General features: G+C 41.8%; 1 protein-coding gene across 4 annotated transcripts in view; it reads right to left on the reverse strand.

Moving 5' to 3' along the window:
• ACYP2 (acylphosphatase 2) overlaps nucleotides 1–22,791 on the reverse strand; it is a 155,195-nt gene that overhangs the window by 118,513 nt on the left and 13,891 nt on the right. For 2 of the 4 annotated variants that reach the window (XM_023746815.1, XM_023746804.1), the window contains one exon: nucleotides 18,443–18,470. The exons of 1 other annotated variant lie outside the window; for it this stretch is intronic. Coding sequence is in view for 2 of the 3 variants with exons in the window: in XM_023746804.1 (XP_023602572.1) it covers nucleotides 18,443–18,470 (28 nt within the window). In the remaining variant the exon portion in view is untranslated. Of the gene's footprint in view, nucleotides 1–18,442; nucleotides 18,471–19,155; nucleotides 19,342–22,791 lie in introns of all 4 variants that reach the window. One more of the 4 variants, XM_014447308.2, reaches the window with a different exon arrangement.

A 22,791-nucleotide genomic window follows, 5' to 3' on the forward strand; every position in this document is an offset into this window, starting at 1 on the left:
GGAGGGAAACAATGGTCTCGCTCACACTCAGGGACTAAGCAAACCCAGTTCCTCTCTCTAATTCAACCAAACAGTAAGTCATACCTCCTCTCTTAGAATAAAGTGTCCAAAGAAACAGAGGAAAGCCCAGGAGTTTTAAAGAAATACATGTCTTTCCACTTAGAAATATCAGTTACAGTGTAAGAATAAGTGAAACCAACTTAGTGACATTCATTTGGACAACTTCCATACCAAAATATATCTGTCAAATGAAATGTCACACTAAACAACGGTGCGTTCATGCTCCCTTCTTCAATGTTTTACTTATATCCTATGGGTTATACAAACAGAGCTAAAAATATTCATTGCTTAAGATAAGCAAAGCACTTAAGCTAATAATAAAACAATTTGTGCTTATACCCTCTATTTGGCAAAGGCAAACAATTTAAATGTTAAAGAGTCACTGAGCTGATTATCTGTTGTTTGTTAAGTTTTACTTTCCCCTGAGGGTTTGCTAGGCCACTGTCTGGACATATCAGTAAGTTGGGAACATCTTGCATAGAAAAAAATATATTGCTTTCAGATATGAATTCAAAGTTGTTTTTAAAAAAGTATTTTAAGTACAGTTATAATACGTGTTCCCCTTTAGTGATGAATAATTGCTAGACTGAGCTCTAGGAATGCCTGAAATCCAATTTTCCCCCAGCAGATAACAATTCATGTTAAGTAGGCTCTCTCTAAATATATTCTTCTAGTCTCATCTCTCAATATTATCTGCTAAATTTAACCACAAATGCTTAAGTTACATTTCTTTTTCCATAAATGGTGTTAAGCCAAAGTATTCTAAGGAAGGGAAGTGCACTGTGAAAGGTAGAATTAAATCCTAATTTTATTTCTGATTCTCTCTGACACTGGAGGACTTCTCATTGCAGCTGTTCTGTAAATTTTATACAATTTCTCACAGCACTGTTATAAGAGCAAAATAAAATGTGAAAACTGAGCAAATATAAAAATTGCCATGATGGTTGGTACTGCTGTTAGTAATATTGCTCTGGTTATGGGAACACAGATATCATTTGCCCAATACTTGAGTTCCAGAAATTCAACCATTAGGGCTAGTAAATTAATAATGATATCTACATTTGCAGAATGCTTTATTGCTTATAAATAATTTCTGTAAATGTTGCTCATTTAATCCTCACAAATACTATATAACAGATGTATTACCATCCGAGGCGATAGAGGCTCTGAGTGATTTGTCCAACTTTATTCAACTGGTAATAAATCTAGGATTCAAAGCTAGATTCAAGCCATGTCTTTTGACTCCAGGTCTAGCGTTTTCCCTTTATTGTAGCGGAGCTTATCTGAGGTTTAAAGGCACAGAATAAAGGAGAACAACAAATGATAATTCAGATGATTTTGTGGCACAGTCGTTTCGTATGGGCCCAGTAACACATATCTGGGTTTAAATAAGAATTTCTAAACATGGACCTCAATTCCACATAAAATGGGGTCAGCAGTACCTACTGCACGTGGTTAGAGTGAGAATTAAACAAATACATGGAATGTGAGGGTGTATAAATATATATTAGTGGTTGGCAAAGTAATTGGTACAAAACAAGTACACAAAAATTGAAAATTTCTGTGTATTTCCCCAAATGACTTTGGGGAAAGTTGTAAATAAGTCAGATTTGGAAAAGGTATCAAATATGGCTTGACTCACATTTGAGGAGACTGTGAACACCAGGTAGCAACAAATATTAGTTACAATTCTGGGATGTTAGGTCATGTGATAAGTGCTGAAGGTAGTGGACTTTAGGTAATAATTCATTCAACTGAGGATACATAAACAAGAAGGACATTTAAACAATGTCCTTAAACAGAAAATAAAATACATAATTTTCTCATGAATGGAGATGCTGCATATCACTTTCTAGCTACCGCCTGTTAAATGTTTTATTCACCAGTTATGTGTAAAGAGCAAAACCCATGCACGACAGATGGCAGCCCAAATCTGCTTTCTGTAAAATTGTTTTCCTCCCACTCATAAGAGCCCAGGGATGTACTGACTCGAGTGTTGCAGATGAAGCCTCAGCATTAACTACTATTTCACAGCGTGACTCAGAGACCAACTATATTTCTCCTTGTTGGTGAGAGCCAAGTATTAAAACATGGACTGAATTCACGGATCTAAAGGCAATTTATGTGCAATTTGGAAAAATCCATTTGATACCCATTAAGTCTGTGATAGCAATCAAGGTTGTAAAACAAAGTAGTTAGCCCTAGCGGATTTGGCTCACTGGATAGAGAGTCGGCCTGCAGACTAAAGGGTCCCGGATTCTATTCTGGTCAAGGGCACGTATCACAGTTGCAGGCTCAATCCCCGGCCCTGATCGGAGCACCTGTGGGAGGCAACAAATCAATGTGCCTCTCTCACATTGATGTTTCTCTCTGTGCCTCTCCCTCCCTCTTCTACTCTCTCTAAAATAAATAAATAAATAAACAAACAAATAAATAAATAATCAATGGAAAAATATCCTTGTGTAAGGAACAAACCAAACAACCAAAAAAACCCAAAGTAGTCAAATTTATGTAGCCAACACCAACCAATTCAGGAAGCAGGAAATGGCGAACAAACCTTGATGCCTCTATTTTCCTTTATCCCCAGACATTCCAATCATAGCAAGTTCACTTGCTAAATAACCCTTATGTCCATGCACTTCTCTCTGTCTTAGTCTAAACCAGTGATGGCGAACCTATGACACGCGTGTCAGAGGTGACACGCGAACTCATTTTTTGGGTTGATTTTTCTTTGTTAAATGGCATTTAAATATATAAAATAAATATCAAAAATATAAGTCTTTGTTTTACTCTGGTTGCAAATATCAAAAAATTTCTACATGTGACACGGCACCAGAGTTAAGTTAGGGTTTTTCAAAATGCTGACAGGCAGAGCTCAAAAGGTTCGCCATCACTGGTCTAAAACAACATCATCTATTTCTTGGTCTCCCCACATTTAACCTAGACCCTCTTCATTGCAGTCTGGGAGAATTCTGCGAATGCAGACTTCATCCTGTCTGCCATCCCGGCCATTCCTGCTGCTTAAAAGCCTTCAATGGCTTCCTTTTGTTCCTGCGATAAAGGTCCAAACACTTAATATGGTCATTAAGGCGTAATGTTCTTAGTTACTACAGTGTATTTAGTTATCAGGGTTCTTAGTTTCCAACAACAAAAATTTACTTAAAGAGCAAAAACAATTTATTGAAAGAAAATGGCCTATAGGAAGAAACTGACTCTGGCCCATTCAGACAAGAACAAAGTTTACAAAAGGATGTGAGCCACCAGGATGGCTGGGGGCCAAAGTGAGGAAATGGTGCTGCAGCTTGCACTGCTAACACCCTGGAAGCCACTGCTGGAGACACTGTCACATCTGCCCAGAGGAGAAGAGAATTCTTCACTGTTCTGCTCCGGCTGCAGATCCATATGCTGGATTGTCCCTGACATGAAGGGCCTCAATAAATATTTCATAAATTAATGAAATGATCTTCAATATTGAAGATTGTGCTTTAAATAGTCTAATTCTTGCGCTTTTAATAACTAAAATAGGGAAATTATGCCTTCCTTCTTCCTTATCAGACAGGGTCTTCCCTAGTTTCCTTTTTGTCCAACTAGCAAAATGGCCTGTGATCATCAAGTATCTGAGGCCCTGCCTAGATTGAGCTAAAATTTTAAAATTTTGCCCAAAGTTTCTTCTGCTCAGTTAATTTTTCTAGGTAATTTTTGAGAGCTCATTCTATGGCATATACGTAGAAAGCTAACATTAAAAAAAAAAAAAGTTAAAAAAGAAAGGTAATGTTCTCAGGCTTCATGACAACCAGAAAGGTTAAACCACAATACACAGCAAGCATTTCAGTTTAAATCTTTTGCCTTTGTGATACTAGTATATTAAAATATGCCCTGAAAACAGGCATAATGCCATGTGGTGAATAACATGGTACCTGACAGTCCCTATTTGTATGGAAAATATGCTAATGAATCCTGTCCATACAGAAAGTAAAAGTGAAGTCAGATTTGTTTATTCTATCTGGGTTTATCTGGATTCAGCATCTAAAAACACTGATTTCCACTGTCCTGAAGGGAATAATATGGAGGCTGAACAGAAATGGCTGGTGTGCAAGGTCAGTTACCAAACAATCCACCAGAGGAAGACAGGCGTAACCCAGGACGAGGCTGGTCAGAGTCAAGGTAATGCTAAGGGCTAATAAGAGGCGTTTACAGAAGCCCCTGCGCCTTTTCAAAGGAGTCCAAGGCTCAGCTCTACCCAGGCCCCCAGAACTCAAGCCAACCTATGGGAAACAGACGCAACATCCTCCAGATGTTAGTTCCACTGGTGGATTGTGTTTATGTGTCTGTTTTTTGGCTTGTGCTTGTTTTTACTGGCCAGAGCTCTATCAGGCCTTAAAGCCCCCTCTTTATAACAAACATTTTGTAATGCTGCCTCTGCTATCCTGAAATGAAATGCATGGGTAATATAATTTACCCAAAACATTTGTGACCCAACATAATGTCCTACCTATACACCAAGGGATAAATAACACACTTATAATAAAATAATATATTCATAGCCGCCTTGGCTCAGTGGATAGAGTGTTAGCCTGTGGACTAAAGGGTCCCAGTTTCGATTCCACACAAGGGCACAGGCCTGGGTTGCGGGCTCATTCCCCAGTGGGGGGGGGGGGGGGCGTGCAGAAGGCAGCCAATCAATGATTCTCTCTCATCATTGATGTTTCTATCTCTCTCTCCTTCTCCCTTCCTCTCTGAAATCAATAAAGAAATATATTTTTAAAAAATAAATAAAATAATATATATCAGAATGTAAACTTTAGGCACTCAGAGGCTCAGACCTATGGGTACTACCACTGAATCCAACAACCACAAGTTTGATCAGGTACTGGAGATGCACAAACCATGGGCACTGTTGGCAGAGCCATGAGTTTTCAAAATAATGAACACTTCTTAGTAAAGTTCCCAGCAAACAACGTTTAATCTTCTCTTGGCTCACATAGTAGTTACATTCCTAGAACATTTAGTGAACTTAAAAATATATAGAACTTTATATAAAACTTGGGGCCCAGTGCACGAATTCATGCACCTTGAAAGGAACTGTGGACCGCGAGGCTGTGGTGAGCACAGGAGCGGGTCTTGGCCCATCCTCCGCGCCCCTGCCCGGCCCCTCCTGCCACAGCCCCCGGTCCTGATCTGCCAGCAGCCCTGCAGATGGCACGGAGTGATTGGGGCCAGCACCAGCAGCGGGTATGCGCAGGGCCAGCGTTGTCAGCGGGTGCGAGCCACGGCTGCTGCCCTGATCGCCCCTCAGGAGCAGGGGGAGGTGGAAAAGCCCTCAGGGGCGATCGTGGCCAGCAGCCAATGTTCGCACCCACTGACAGTGCTGAGTGATGGGGGCTGACGCAGGGCGACACAGCGATGCGAGCACCAGGCAGGACCACAGTGTGTAGGAGCAAAGAATTTTCAGTAACCATCAGAGGCTCACCCCGATGACAGCGACCCAGCGACCAGTGCCCCGCCTGGGTCTGGTGCCCCCGCTCAACTGCTCCACCATCCCGCAGTGGCCAACACCACTGCTGCCTGCTGCCGACACCGCCATGTTCTGCATGCGTCCCCTTGTAGTCAGCACACATCATAGCAACTGGTTGTTGAAACAAAATCTTTTTTAAGAAAAAAAAAGCTTATGAGAACAATTCAGGAACAGCTCACCGAATTGAAGGATGAGCTAAACAAGTGTATCATTTAGGATTAAGTTCCACTAAACATGACAGAAAACCCATAGCAGTGCCTTAAACAAGATAGAATTTTAATTCTCTCTCACATAAACTGAGCCTGGGGGCAAGAAGTCTAGGACCCTGGGACGCAGGGGCATTCTGCTCATTGGACACACCTTAGGGTGTGGCCCTGGTCCTCAAGGCCCAAACTGGCAACAGGATGCAAGAAAGGATGAAGAACCAGGCAAATCTCAACTATCTTCTAAGGAAGGTTCTCAGAAGCATCATAAGACAATTCTACTTATACTTCATTCTCCAAAACTTGGTCACATGGCCATGCCTAGATTCAGGAAGGCTGAGAAGATGGTTATTCTGGGTGTTCATGTGACCAGCTGAAAATTCCATTACTAAAGAAGAGGATGGATATTGGATGATAACTAGTAATCAATGCCTCACTTGGGAAAAGGGAGAACCAGGCTGCTCTGCAGTCTCAGTTGACAACAGTTTGTGCATATTCAGTGTCGATAGCATTGGGGGTTCATGACTATGTTGTGCTGCAATCCAGCTGTGCTCTTGGCTGTTTAGCCTTCCTTGGTATAGTTGCCTGAATAATGGCTCCCCAAAGATATCTACGTCCTAATTCCTGGAACCGGTGAATATGTTCCCTTACATGATAAAAGGAACTTTGAAGATGTGACAAATTAAGCCTCATGAGATGGAGAGGTTATCCAGGATTATTGGATATGCTTAAAGTCATCACAAGATTACTTTTAAGAGGGAAGCAGGAGATCAGAGGGAGAGATGTGTCAATGTAATCAGGAGGTTAGAAGGATAAGAGGAAGAGGCAGCCTCTAGAGCAGTGATGGCGAACCTTTTGAGCTCGGAGTGTCAGCATTTTGAAAAACCCTAACTTAACTCTGGTGCCGTGTCACATATAGAAATTTTTTGATATTTTCAACCATAGTAAAACAAAGATTTATATTTTTGATATTTATTTTATATATTTAAATGCCATTTAACAAAGAAAAATCAACCAAAAAAACGAGTTCGCGTGTCACCTCTGACACGTGTGTCATAGGTTCGACATCACTGCTCTAGAAACTGCAAAAAGGCAAGGAAATAGATTTTTCCCTGAAGCTACCAGAAAGAATGGATCTTAATTTTATACTTCTGACATCCAGAACTATAAGAAAATAAATGTGTTTTGTTTTGAACCACTACATTAATGGTAATTTGTTACAGCAGCAGTAGGAAACTAATACACTTGATAACTGATTATTCTCTGAGCCTGATTCTAAAGCATTCTCATAAATTTCATGAACTCCTAATAAACATGGTCTCAGTAAATCCCTTTCCTGTTGAAGCTAATCAGAGTTGGTTTCTATTATGTCTGACAAAGAACCCAGCCTGGTATAATCATAGACAATCCCTCTAGGGCAGTGGTTCTCAACCTTCTGGCCCTTTAAATACAGTTCCTCATGTTGTGACCCAACCATAAAATTATTGTCGTTGCTACTTCATAACTGTAATGTTGCTACTGTTATGAATTGTAATGTAAATATCTGATATGCAGGATGGTCTTAGGCGACCCCTGTGAAAGGGTCGTTCTACCGCCAAAGGGGTCTTGACCCACAGGTTGAGAACCGCTGCTCTAGGGGCTACCAATAAGAAAAGTCAGCACCATCAGCAGCCTTTGACTCCTTTACTCAGGAGTCATATTCCCATGAGAACAAAACCAATTTTCCAGATTAGATCACTTGCCTACTCCTGTGGTCAGAGGACTGAGGTCCTATGATTGGCAGCCCCATCAGAACAACAAGGACTGGGGCAGGGGCAGGTCACTCAAAGTAATGAGGCAGGAGCATTGGAGATCTTGCTCCCCGGCATGTTGTCAGTTTGGCTCAAATAAACTCATTTTTTTTAAAAGTAAGAAGGCAAGTGCTTTCATCAGAATAAGTAGGAAAATAATAATGGCCAGTCAAAACCAACATATTTTTATTATTTTAATATTTCAGAGACTTATCTATGAGCTGCTTGCCAACTTCCAGTTAAATATGGCAGATTACCTCTTTCTTTCTGAAATTCCACCAAAAAGTGATTTAAACCTTCAGGGCAAATAGGAAATGAATAATGACAGACAAAAACAACAAATTTTTGAAAGCTGGGAAACAGATGGAAGACTGGTAACAGATATTGCTGAGCAAAAAATAAGCTAAAACCGAAGTACCTACAGCTATTCTGAAAAATTTAAGGACTTAGAAGCATGAGACTTCCTGTGTATAAAAAGAAGCATTTTGTGTCTCATTATTAAATGTGGGTAAACAGAGAATTTGATAAAATTCTGTCTTATAAATACATAATATGTTTGAACAAATAAATTAGTATACCCTACTTACCTCTGGAGAAAATTGTTAGGTTATTAAAAATATAAGTAGATAACCAATAACTATGAGATATTTGAGGCAATTCTCTAATATCAACAACAAATCCTAGAGAAAATAAAGATAATGGAAGGAGCAGAACAAAACTATTAAAACCTGTAATTGTTATCATCAGAGAGCAAAAATGTTATGTTCATGAGACAAGAAGAGAATGATTGTTTTAAAAAAATCAGAAGAGCCCTGACCGGTTTGGCTCAGTGGATGGAACGTCGGCCTGCGGACTCAGGGGTCCCGGGTTCGATTCTGGTCAAGGGCATGTACCTTGGTTGTGGGCACATCCCCAGTAGGGAGTGTGCAGGAGGCAGCTAATGGATGTTTCTCTCTCATCGATGTTTCTAGCTCTCTATCCCTCTTCCTCTCCCTTCCTCTCTGTAAAGAATCAATAAAATATATTTTTAAAAAATCAGAAGAAAACATTTATGGAAATGAAAAATAAGGTCTTGAAACGAACAAAACAATAAAAGTATTAGAAGAGAAAGGCAAGGAAATATTCCAGATAATAAAATCAAGAGATAAAAAAGATGGACAGTGGGGGGGGTGGGGGGAGGGAGAGGGGAATAAGAGGCTTAAAGGTTCATTCCAGAATGTCCAACATCTGCCTGATAGGATTTCCCGAAAGAGAACAAACAAGGAAAAAAACACTGCAATGTAGACATGCAATTTCAGATCAAAAGGACCCACTAAATACCAGCCCACTGAATAATAAAAGACTTATACCAAGTCACGGAATAAAAATCTAAGAATCAACTAAAACTTCTAGGAGATTGCGGGAGGGGTGCTCACATAAAAAGGATCAGGAATCGGAACAGACATCAAACTTCTCAATAGCAAGAGTTCAGAAAACAATAAAGCAATACCTTTCCAGTTCTGAGGGGAAACCAATTTCATCCTAGGATTCTATCCCTACCCTTAAGTAACAATCAACAGTGAATATGAACACTCAAGGACACCCAGGCAACTTTTCTCAGGAAGTACTGAAGGATGGGTGTCAGCAAAATGAGGGACCTAACCAAAAAGAATAAAACATGGAAGCAGGGAAACATGAAATGTCCCACATAAAAATAATAAAGGGTCGTTGGTTCTAGGCAGTAACAAGTCCAGACAGAAGCAGGAGTTCAGAGATAATCAACTGATTATCTGAAATGTTAAATGTAGTATTGATAAGCATCTGAAAAATCTAATAAAGCATTTGGTTACATTGATAGAAAACTGATAAGATGAGAAGGTAGGCAACTCTTAACTCCAAAGAAAACAAAAGGTGTACAAATGAAGGGAAAATAGTCAGAGTATATACTACCCAACTTACCAATGACCAATTCTCACACAGTAAATACCACATAGTGGGTTAACTAGAAATTGGGCTAGAATTATATTAAGAGGATGAAGGAAAGTATATGTGTGTGGGGAGTTAGTAAAGTTTACAATTTATAAATCAAGAAATAGCAGTAGCTATAGGCATATTATATCAGGAAAAAGTGACAAAGATTTAAAAGCCTCTGCTGGGGGCACGGAGGTAGCACTGCCTTTTTCTGTCTTTCTTTTTTAAAATATAAGCTTTGTAGTATTATTTAATATTCTATATACCTTACTATTTTGATAAATAATTATAGAACCAACGAGAATAAATCCAGAGATTTTTCACATTTCAGCTTTGTATCATGCATTAATGCCTACACTCCACTTAGTGCAAATTCTCTTCTGAGATCCAGCATCTGCTGAGTTTAGTTAATTATTGCTTCATATGCCTTGTTGCTCCTCAGCAACCAATATTTGAATTTTTAAAGAGTCACACACAATGGGAAAAACATTCTCTTCTATATTTGTGTGTGATTATTGAATATCCCAAAACATGAAATAGGATTTTAAAATATTTGTTTTCCAAATGTTCATTTATTCCCCGTATTTACTATACCACCTCTGCTTGGCCCTTGAAACCAAGTGAGAAGCCTCCCTTGCTTTGCTCTGCCTTGACCTGGTTCTCACTCAGTCGCCTTGAAGGTTGTGACTTCATTACCCCGACCAGAGCTGGGGATCGAGCCTGCAATTGAGGTATGTGCCCTTTACCGGAATCGAACCCAGGACTCTTCAGTTCATGGGCTGATGCTCTAGCCAAGACGGGTAGGGCATACCTACTGTTTTCTTAACAAAAAAAAATCTGGATCTGGATAAGCAGAAATGCTTTTTGGGGAAAATGAGTAACTTGAACTGTCCCAGAAAATCCAGAATGTGTCATTGAAAACACACACCATTATAAACACAGGGGAGACACCATTCAATCACCGAATACAACGGGGTTCCATTGTATGCTCATTTAATCATCTGGAATTCAACTGCACATTCTCAGCAATTTTTTAAAAAAGAGAAATGGAAATGGAAGTAGTATAGGCAAATGTGCTTTTGTTAAACTCAATGAGCATGTCCCCTTGCTGATGGATACAATCAAACCTACACTGCTCTATGGATGTTGACAAACCTATAGAAAGAATGTATGATTTTATTTAAACTGTATCCTCGACCACAGGCAAGGAAGTGGGAAGCATCACCCATGTCACCAGGCCACGAGTGGCGAAGCCTTATTTGCTGCTTATTAGCTTGAGGATGACTAGCTTCACCAGTGGCTTGCCTGGTCGCACTCTCTAATAACTCACTAACCCTCTTCACACATTGTTTGCGGGTAGTTTTTATCGCGCGCTAACAGGTGGCGCGGGCCATTTTTGCTAATTTTTTGCACAAATGGCAACGTTCAGTAAAATTACGATAACTTTAGTTTACGTATTTATACGTTACCCGCATTCTACCGCTAGTCTATAAAAACGTATTAATACGTGTCCCGCTCTCTACTACTTACAGTCAACGTAAAATGTATAAATACGTTTCCCGCATACAATGTGTTCAAAGCAGGGCCTCCCCTGTGGTCAAGCTGATGGAAGAGGGCCAGTTTTTTCACATTGTTCCCTGCAGAGCCTACCCAATGGATATGTCAGTTATATTAATCCAGAAAGAGCACACATTTTGAAAATAGAGGAATCTGGATTTGGATAATTTACTTCTCTAGGCTTCAGTGTCTATGTCTATAAAATGAGAGAAATGAAATCTACATTACAGTTGACCCTGGATCAACACAGGGGTTAGGAGCATCAAACCCCCAACAAGTCCAAAATCCATATATAACTTTTGACTCCTCAGAAATTTAACTACTGCCCTGGCCAGGTAGCTCAATTGGTTAGAGCATCATCCCAACATGTCAAGGTTTTGAGTCCCATCCCTGGTCAGGGCACATACAAGAAGCAACCAGTGAATGCATAAGGAACAAATAGATGTTTGTTTGATTGATTGATTATATTTTTATTGATTTCAAAGAAGAAGAGAGATGATGAGAGAAAATCATTGATTGGCTGCCTCCTGCACGCCCCTTACTGGGGATCAAGCCTGAAACCCTGCATTTATCAGATTATCTTTAATACCTGAGTGATGGAGTTAAACTCAAGGTTAAACATTTAGAGAGAGGTGGAAGACCAACTTTCCCTGCATATACAACTGTGGAGCTAGCCTTGGTTGGGAGAAAAAACCCACCTCCCACATCTTGGGGACAATTTTGTCATCCTAGCAATTGAAGAGTTTTCTTCCAGAACTGTGCCTCAACTTTTCTGGGAGAGTTTGTTTGTTTTTGTTGTTTTGTTTTTATCACATTATGGTAGCCAAGTTATTTACATTAAGTAGAATACTCATTGCATATTTAATATATTAACAACTTTTTTAAAAACCCATTATACATTTTAAAAATTTGTTCTCAACTTCAGAAATATTTTTAAAAGAACAAGTACTGCCAAAGACTACTTTTAATTATAGTAATAAGCAAGGAACTAATAGGGGGTATTCAGTCAAAATGTAAGAAAATGCTTCCACTCCACCTCACTTCTACATTGCATTCCTCAGCCCAAAACATATTCCAATACAATACCATCAATTTATTCAAGACAAGGTGATAATTAGTATGTAGAGCTAGCAAAATGGGTCTGGTGATTTTTGTTTGATATGCAATTTCTTTGGTTGGGAATATTGCATTGAATAACAGTATGGCAAATAAAATGAGGGAAGTATTTTCAGTAGCAAGTTGCCTTTATATGGGCATATTTCTACATTCTAAAATAACATCTCTATTATCTTGGTTAGGGTTCATCTCTTTTAAATCTATAAGAAATATGCGATGTCTGAGTGTGTGTGATGATTCACAAATTTGAAATAACACCTACTCTTCTTCAGTTCTGGTACAAAATGTGTCAGTGAGGCCTGAAATTAAGAAAATTATCTTGCACCCAGCCGGTGTGGCTCAGTGGTTGAGCGTCAACCTATGAACCAGGAGGTGACGGTTCTATTCCCGGTCAGGTCACATGCCAGGTGGGCTCAATCCCCAATGTGGGGTGTGCAGGAGGCACCTGGTCAATGATTCTCTCTCATCATGATGTTTCTCTCTCTCTCTACCTCTCCATTCCTCTCTGAAATAAATAAAAATATATTTTTAAAAAATTATCTTGGTCCATCTTGCCACAAGGATGGTGACATCAACATACACAGCCAGAGTAGAAATGTCTTGGCAAAAATGAGTTCAGAAGCCCTGACTGGTTTGGCTCAGTGGATAGAGCGTCGGCCTGTGGACTGAAGGGTCCCAGGTTCTATTCCAGTAAAGGGCGTGTACCTTGGTTGCGGGCACATCCCCAGTGGGTGGAGGGGTGCAGGAGGCAGCTGATCGATGTTTCTCTCTCATTGTTGTTTCTAACTCTCTATCCCTCTCCCTTTCTCTCTGTTAAAAATCAATAAAATATATTTTTTAAAAAAATGAGTTCAGAAAACAGATCTATGCCAGTACTGGCTGTGCCGTGTCACCTAGATCTTTGTCATTGATAATAACACTGGTAACATCTACTGAATACTGCTCTATTCTTTCAGTCTTTGCACAGTCCTGTGACATGGGTACCATAGTACCTATTTTTTTAAAATATATTTTTATTGATTTCAGACAGGAAAGGAGAGGGAGAGAGAGACAGAAACATCAATGATGAGAATCATTGATCAGCTGCCTTCTGCATGCCCCACACTGGGGATCAAGCCCTCAATCCAGGCATGTGCCCTGACCAGGAATCGAACTGTGACCTCCTGGTCAACGTTCAACCACTGAGCCATGCCAGCCAGGCCATAGTACCTATTTTAGAGATGAGGAGAGGTTAAATACATTCCCAAGATCATACAGCTAGCCAGTGGGAGAGCTGGGGTTTGAATCCAAGTCTCTCAGATGTTCACTCTCCTGACCAGGACTGGCTACATAATTTGAAGGGCCCATTGCAAAATAAAAATGTGAGGGTCCTTGTTCAAGAATTGTTAATAATTTCAAGATGGTGACAGCAGGGTCTATGACCGATCATGGAGCCCTTCTAAGCACAGGGCCCTGATCGCCCGGGTTGTACACTCATGAAGCTGGCTGTGCTCAGAGCTGTATCACTTCCCTCCGTCACGACTCAATCTAATTCAGCAAATACTTTGTCCAAGCCACAACTCCATATAAGAGGTCCCGCGGGGTTCATGAGAGGCTCCTATTCTGCCTGGACACAAACAATACTTATTACTTATATTTATTAATATAATGCTCAACAGCAAAAAATATCCCATAATTTTATGTTTTGAATATCAAGCCTTCTCTTTGGTTGACTCCCTAAGACCTCCCTTTTAATTAGTCTGTTTCCTCTTTTCAAAAAAAATAACTGTAGCCATTTTCCACTGTACTTTTAAGCATAGAATATCACAGTCACGCATTGCTCCTTCCTGCTGTGACTGTTTGCAGGAGCTTCATCCTAATGATGGGAAAAGGCCTCAAAGTCTTGTAATTGTAGGGCCCTGATTAATGAACTCTGCCTCTCAGGTCTTCTTTTGAAGATCTTTCCAAACCTTTCATTTGGCACCTTCATTCAAGTGGAATGTCTGAAGCTTGGTGGATGGCGTGTTTTAGTGTAAACCTTTTACTGTCCAACACATGCCCTGAGAACAAAGGGAGTTTGTTTGCAGAGGGTACGGAGTAATTGGGACATGACGTTTACATTTCTAGGGACAGGACTGGGCTGAGCGTGTAAATCTGTGGAGGAACTGGGGGGCGAGGGGGAGGTGATGGAGGTGGAAGACAAAAGAGAGAAAGCATGATCTCTGCCCCTGGTGGGGGCTGCTACGGAATTTGATGTCCAGCCCCAGACTCTCCCATCCTCACATCCTTTTTACTGTGATTTCCTTTTCCACAAGGAATGTTGGCTATTCCTGTATTTAAGTTCTTCCCAATATGGATCAAGGAGGAAGGAATCACAGGCAACTGCCACCTGGGACTTCACACTTTAGGACTTAAATGTTGACTCCTGAGATCGCTGCCTCCCTACCTTTTATGGATAAGGTTGGATGAGATCATAAAAACAATTTGTAAAATTGCCATAAAAAGAATAAGACACAAGCAAGTATCTAGAACAGTAGTTCTCAATCGTATCAGACCCACTATCCCCTTTTTTTATAATGAAACATCCCCTTCACTGTCCTGAAATGAAATCCATATATGATATAATCTACCCACAGACACACAAAAGTTTAACTAACATAAGGCTCTAAGTGTAATAGGAGAAATAAAATTAGAGTTAAGGTCTATGTTCAAATAATTATAAATAGGTTTTTCACCCACATCAGTGCCCTGGAGGATATTTGAAAGTTGGACAGGGCCTGGTGGGCATGGCTCAGTGGTTGAGTGTCGACCTATAAACAAGGAGGTCACGGTGCAATTCGGGGTCAGGGTACATGCCCAGGTTGTGGGCTCGATCCCCAGTTTGGGGTGTACAGGAGGCAGCTGATTGGTGAGTCTCTCTCATTATTGATGTTTCTATCTCTTTTTCCCTCTCCCTCTCCCTTCCTCTCTTAAGTCAATAAAAATATGTTTTTTAAAAAGAAAAAAAGAAAGCGTTAGCTGGTTTGGATCAGTGGATAAAGCATCAGCCTGTGGACTGAAGGGTCCCAGGTTCGATTCTGGTCAGGGGCACATGCCCGGGTTGCGAGCTCGATCCCCAGTAGGGGGTGTGCAGGAGGCAGCCAGTCAATGATTCTCTCTCATCATTGATGTTTCTTCTCTCCCTCTCCCTTCCTCTCTGAAATCAATAAAAAAAATATATATGTTAAAAAAAGAAAAAAGAAAGTTGGGCAGGACAATTTCTTTGTTCTATGGAATTGTTTCACACATCTGTCAATCTTGGCCCCCAGCCACCAGTTGGTATGGCTTCAATCATTGTGATAAGCAAAAATGCTCCCACAACCCACAGAACACATCCTAAAAGGTGACACTGCCCCTGTTGAAAACCACTGGTCTCAGTAAGAGTGCCTGTTTACCTTGGTTGGGATTCCCACGTATCAGCACAAGATACACTTGTCATACTCCCGGCAAAGAGCTCCAGGGCCTGGCAAGCCTGAAGTCAACAAGTGTGCCTTTTCTATTTGTATACAACTATTTTTAGGCCACTAGTTTTAAAATAGTACACACTTACACACCCCATATTCATCAAGGTCTCTAACCACGTAGAGTGATGAGGCTTTGGTCAGGGAGTGGCCATGCTATGCATGTACTGATAGTTATGTAGAGTGAAGTAGAGGAAGCATTTATTTTGTGCCATATTTAAAACGTAGGAAGGTGGAAATGATGGGTGTGTCAATGTGGTAAGTTGCTAAGAAGGGCTAGTTGGCTTGGCACGTTGTTTCCTGGTCCTGGCTGACCCTCAATTAAAGGAGACTCTGAATTGTAAACATTTTTTTCCCTGGCAAAGGACGGGCATTAGTATTTGCTTCTTTTTCTGCCTGCTGAATACAAAATTGAGGCCAAACAGGGACTCAAAGGGAATAAGTCCCCTTACCGATATGCCCTTGACATACATCCCTAGTTAGGATCAATTGAAATATTTACCAGACACTTATAAAGCTACTGAGTTCTGGCCAAAAAGGGGGAAAAGCTATGTTGTGGAAACTTCTGTGAGTCACCCACCAGCATTTACCAAGAGGTCAGTGTTTTGCTGCCAGAATAAGCTAATATTTGAATGGAAGGTGACTTTTAAACAATCTAAGGGAATACTTGAACAGCAACATCCCTCTACACCATGACCTATACTATTACATTTGCCCCTTTTCATCCAAGAGTACATTTGCTAGCTTAACCCCAAGTATGGTTTCTGGGTGGTACTCCATCCTATATAATAAAAGCCTAATATGTGAATCAACCGAACAGCAGAATGACCAATGGAACAACCGGTTGCTATGATGCGCACTGACCGCCAGGGGACAGATGCTCAATACAGGAGCTGCCCCCAGCCTGCAGGCCAGGCCAGCCAAGGAAGGTGCCAGCAGGAGGCCCCTGACCACCCCGCCAGTCGCCCCACAGATCGGCCCTGACCCCCAGTCAGGCCTAGGGACCCTATCCGTGCAAGAATTTCGTGCACTAGGCCTCTAGTTAAGAATAAAGTGGATTTCAAGTCTACATGTGTTTCAGGAAACCCTGATGACAGCTATGTGGCTCAGCTTCTGTGCCCTGAGAGGCTAATTAAAGCTCACTCATGAGATCCCAGCAAAGCAGATGGGAGGTTAGGGGGACGGACCTGGACAAAGTGGGATCCTGCAGGAGGAAACTGGTTTGTATTAAAAAGGCCCCCACCCCTTTTAAGGGCAATGCCACCTCAAACTTCTAATATCCCACCACCTACAACAGTTTAGATTCCCTGAACTTTCACATCGCTGATCATGTGGTATCATATCGCTGATCATGTGGTACAGACCGTCCCCTGATCTTTCCTTCCTGGACATGTCACCAGGCATGCGGTAGACCTCCTTAGAGGAGAAACAAGGGAGCCAGAGAACAGCCTCATAGGACTCCTTTGAATGACTACTCCCTTACGCAGTAAGCCCTTGGGACAACGAGGTTCTGATCCACATCAACAAAGCCTCAGGTCTCTGACCACAGAGACAGAGTTTTGGTTAAATTGGAGATAACATCTAGGCCTCACTTATGTTTTAGCTCCAATCCCAGAAGAGCAGCAAAACTAGACAAAATGATGCCATGACTGACATCAGGACCAACTGCAATGACTAATGACTCCCTACCCTGGTGCTGACCAATCAGTAGAGACCATGATCCTGAAAGGACACATCTGAAAAAGCTGATGAATTCTATTGAGATCCTCCCCCGAGAACCCCCCCCCCTAAAATCCCTGCCTTTGGAAACTGATAAAACCCTTAATATAAAGGGCCCAGTGAGTGCGCTCACGCGCGAGCCCTCTCTCTCTCTCTCTTTCTCTCTCTCTCACTCCCCCCCTCCCCCCTTCTCTCTACTGAAGGATTGGTGGGCACCAGAGCACGGGGTCATTATTCAATGCCGCTGGTCTTGACACCATGGCTGATTTTGTTGCTTATGTGGGCCTGGAGCTGAAATATAACTGAGACATAGATGTTCTCTAGGGAGGAAAGGTCAGGAGGTCCAAACCTCTTGGCCAGCAATACGCTAGGGGAGGAAAAGCCATCCTGGGGGTGAGCTTCCATCCTACAACAGATTGTCCATTGCTAGGCACCAACCTGATGACCTTCTGTACCAGGCCCATCGTCCTTGCTCTGCTCATGTCTGTCCAACTGTCTACAACATAAACCACATGACCAACAATATACTATACTAGGGGAGGAAAGGTCACCCTGGAGGCAAGGTCCCACCCTGCAATACTCGTGTTCCAAGGCTTTTGTATGTGTGTGTGTTTTTAATCCTCAACTAAGGATATGTTTTTGTTTCTTTTTTTTTTTATTTTAGAGAGAAAGGAAAGAGGGAAGAAAGGGAAGGAGAGAAGAAGGGAGGGAGGGAGGGATGGAAAAGGGAGGGGAAAAAAGAGAGGAAAATAACTAAGGATTTGAGAGAGAAACATCTATCGGTTGCCTCCCATATGTGCCCCAACCAGGGATGGAACCTACAACCTAGGTGTGTGCCCTGACTGGGAATCGAACCCGAAACCAGAACAGCAGTTCCACAGATCTGGTGGTGATATGAATGGGTTTCCAATCTCTGATCCTTGTACGATCTGGATTGTCCACCATTAAAATCACTTACAAGACCATAATACAGCATAAAATATATAGACAGCTTGAAAAAATGTAGTGAGAAAAACTTTCAAACCATAACTGTTGTGTTTTTCTTATCAGTACCTGGCTCCAAGAGTGGTTCTTCAATATCCTAATTAAAAAAGAAAAGAGAAAATAATGATCAACATAATTTGATGAACAAGAATAGATCCAGAGACAAATGGCAAAGGGGGGAGGGGTTAGAGAGCAACCAAAGGACTTGTATGCATGCATATTAGTGTATAGGATGACGCTCCAACCAATTGAGCCATCCAGTCAGGGGGAAACACTTCTTTTAAATAAATAAAATATAATCAGTGGATCAAAACACTATGATATGCACTGTATTGTGAGGAGCATCAGTGAGGGGGAGAGGCTACAAATTAAAAAAGAAAAAAGGGTTTGGATCCCATCCCTGAGAAAGCCAGTTAAGCAGCAGGAGCCTCTGAGCAGATGTGGAAACTGAACTGGTCTTGGAAGGAGGGATGTATAGGGAGTTGGGAAAGAAAATTCCAGACAGGCAAATGCTATGAGCAAGGACCCTGAATACACTTGGCACATGTGGAAAATAACTGAGTAACTTGAGCAGACCAATTTATCTGGAGTAAGACACCCATATAGGAGAGGGTAAGTAAGTCGATTAGGTCTATTTTACTGTAGCCTGAAATGTCAGGCTGGGACATCTGACTTGTTCTGAGCGCAGTGGGGAACCATTTACAATTCTAGGGACGCGATGAAAGCAGCATTTATAAATGTGTGGAGAGAATGACAGATGGGTTTCTCAAGCAGCCACATACACACGGCATCACCGGGGGTCCTGCTAAAGTACAGATTCTGATTCGGCAGGTCTGGGGTGCAGGCTGAGAGGCTGCGTTCCTGACATGTGCCCCAGGGATGCCCAGATTGCTGGTCCTCAGACAGACTGTGAGTAGCGGGGGATTAGGGTATGGTTCTAAATTCAAGACATCCACTGAGCTGTAATACTGAAACAGAAAGAGAAAGCATGCCATAAAAAAGAAAAAAACACTTTTTACAAATTTGTTATTCTAATCTGTTCATTTGTTTGCAAGGAACAAACATTTCTCACTCAACCCGCTGAAGTAAAAAGGGTGACTCTAGCCCTGGCCGGTGTTCTCAGTGGTTAGAGCAGTGATGGCGAACCTTTTGAGCTCGGCGTGTCAGCATTTTGAAAAACCCTAACTTAACTCTGGTGCCGTGTCACATATAGAAATTTTTTGATATTTGCAACCATAGTAAAACAAAGACTTATATTTTTGATATTTATTTTATATATTTAAATGCCATTTAACAAAGAAAAATCAACCAAAAAAATGAGTTCACGTGTCACCTCTGACACGCGTGTCACAGGTTCGTCATCACTGGGTTAGAGTGTCAGCCCATGCACCTAAGGGTCGTGGGTTCGATCCAGACCCAGGCCCGGGCGTGTAAAGGAGGTGGCCAACTGATGCATCTCTCTCACATAGATGTTTCTCTCTCTCTCTCTCTCTCTCTCTCTCTCTCTCTCTCTTCTCCTCCTCCCCTCCCTTTCACTCTATCTGAAAGCAATAGAAAATACCCTCCAGTGAGGATTAACAAAAACCAAACACAAACAAAAACAAAGGCAGTGTCTCTTGAACCCAAAGAAATATTTTCCATCCTGGTTCTCACTGCTCTTTCCTCGAACCCAGTCCCGTTGGTACACCTCCCCCCCAAACACAACACAACAAAACAAACCACCACCACCAAAAAACAAAACACCTAAACAAACAAACAAACAAACAAGGGTGTCTCTGAAAAGAAACATGGGAGAATCTGGCAGAAAGCAATGCAGAGTGTGGCAGAATGTCTGCAGGAAATGGAAAGGCACCAGGCAGTGTTCTCTCCATCCAGCTGATTCTGTGCTTTCCTGTCTCTTCTGCTTACTCACCAGTTTGCCCATTAGGACTCTCAGTCCTGACTCTAACTGCCACTTCAAGCATCGGCTACCATCTTACTGCAGGGGCTTAAGTCTCCGTTTAGCTTCTCAGGACAGAATCAGAATGGACCCGTCTTTGGACTGGTCCTCAGCATAAGGAGTCCTTCTCTGGTCCAATCATCTGTTACTGTGGCAGAGTCTCCACATAATATTTCAGGGATGAAACGAAGGAGAGTTGGAAACAGCAGGCAAATTGGCCAACAGGATGCTAAACTGGAGAGACTCTCAGGTTCAACTGAGGCCTCTAGATGTCTAGCACTTCCCATGCTCTAAAGGCAGGTGTTTCTCTGAACAAGTTAAAACATTGAGAAACCAGTTCCCAGCCTTCAGCCTTCATTCGCTTCCAGACTCTATGAGCTGGTGAAAAATTCAGAGATTGAAGAAGCAGGTGCCGAGGTCTGTTCCCAGCTTTTCTGTGCGTTTCCTCCCCCCTGCTGCTGTGCAAGAGATTGAAGAGGGGAGCTCATATCCTTCAAATCTGGGGGTTTTCAAGAGACTCATTTGGAGAGCAAGAATCACTTGAGAATCTGGGGGTACATGGAAAATGGTATCTCACTTTGAAAAGTCTAAAAGTGAAAGGCTGTGGCTACATCAGCCAGGGATAGCAGAGCAGCAGAAGGGAGGGAAGACAGAAGGAGAGATGCAGTCCCAGGAGTCAGCTGCATTCACACTGATGGGAGGTTGCGGGGGACAGACCTGGACAAAGTGGGCTCCTGCAGGAGGAAACTGGTCTGTATTAAAAGGGCCCCCTCCCCTTTTAAGGGCAATGCCACCTCAAACTTCTAACATGGACTAGACTTCTTACTATTTGAGAATCACCAGAAAGGTATGAGACGGGCCCAAGATTTTATCCAAGGTGTGTGGAAGGTGACTCTTGAGAGCTGGTTTAAATAGAGAATGGGAGTAGTGGTGGAGGGGTCCCACCCGCGCCCTACTAAGCCCAACATGTTCTTTAAACCAAATGTAAAATGATGTCACTCCAATGGTGTTTGCAGATTCCAGGTGCTAATTAAGTGGAGAATAGTTCAGCAGCCTGAAAACAGAACTTGGAGTTGAAAAAAAAAAATTTATTTATTTTTTAATCCTCACCTCAGGATATTTTTCCATTGGTTTGTAGAGGGAGTGGAAGGAAGAGGGCAAGGCAGAGAGAAATATCAATGTAAGAGAAACACATTGATTGGTTGCCTCCTGCACGCAACCTGACTAGGGCCCTGGGGCCAGGGAGGAGCAACCAAGGTATGTGCCCTTGACTGGAATGGAACTCAAGCCAATGCTCTATTCGCTGAGCCAAACTGGCTAGGGCTGGAGTTGAAAATTTGTTTGTTAGTCAACTTATACTTCTTTCTTGAGATAAAACAGTGCTTCATTTGTGATTTAGAACCCAACAAAAAACTCTCTAGAAGCTCCAATGAAGTAGATCTATAGAAAAGGGACTCATGAATCAAAAAAGAATGACAGAAGGAAAGAAATAAATATTCTCACTTCTATAAAAGCTGCACATGGTATCCTACTGAAAATTATGACCGACTAGAGAATGGAGAAGCTAGCTGAATAATAAGTATCATGTAAAGTAAGTCCTCACTTAATATAGGTTCTGCGACTTGAAGCAAAACGGTCTAAGGAGAAACTGAAACCGTACAACAAATGGGTCCAGCCTGCCTGTAACTACTCAAGCCAATAAACCAGAGACAGGGTTGAATCATATGTAAGCATTTATTCCAACAATGCTGGCAGTATGGGAGAGAAGCAGATCATCCATGAAAATCTGCTCTGTCCACCCCCCACCCCCATAAGCCAGCTACTTAGAAGGACAAAGATTACATGGGGAAGTAGGCAAAAGGAATAAAAATGAGCATAATGGTTACAGATTATAGGCAATTTGGACTGGGGAGTTGCAAAGGGCTCCATGGACTCCATTTTTTTTTAGCAACAAGGTTGTTAATCTTTCCATAATAGTGTGGATGAAAGGGACCACATACTAACCTGACAAACTCAGAGAAGGCCTGCATGGTGGTCTTACAAACTCAGAGACCTAAAGTAACCACAAAGGATGGTCTGAAATTAAACTTTAACTAAAGGTAGTTATGGGGGGTAGTTACATCCTAGACTGGTATCTTCACCGACAAAGTCAACCGTTACCTTAACTGAGCCTATCTGTCTTTTTTTTTTTTAATTAAATCTTTATTGTTCAGATTATTACAGTTGTTCCACTCCCCCCGCCCCCCATAGCTCCCCTCCACCCGGTTCCCACCCCACCCTCTGCCCTTACCCCCGCCACCCACTGTTCTCATCCATAGGTGTACAATTTTTGTCCAGTCTCTTCCCACAGCCCCCCCACACCTCCTTCCCCCCCACCCCCCGCCCCCAAGAATAGTCAGTCCACTCCCTTTCTATGCCCCTAATTCTATTATATTCACCGGTTTATTCTGTTCATCAGATTATTTATTCACTTGATTTT

The sequence above is a fragment of the Myotis lucifugus genome, unplaced genomic scaffold (assembly GCF_000147115.1).
Source record: "Myotis lucifugus unplaced genomic scaffold, Myoluc2.0 scaffold_6, whole genome shotgun sequence".
In the NCBI taxonomy this organism is placed as follows: Eukaryota; Metazoa; Chordata; class Mammalia; order Chiroptera; family Vespertilionidae; genus Myotis; species Myotis lucifugus.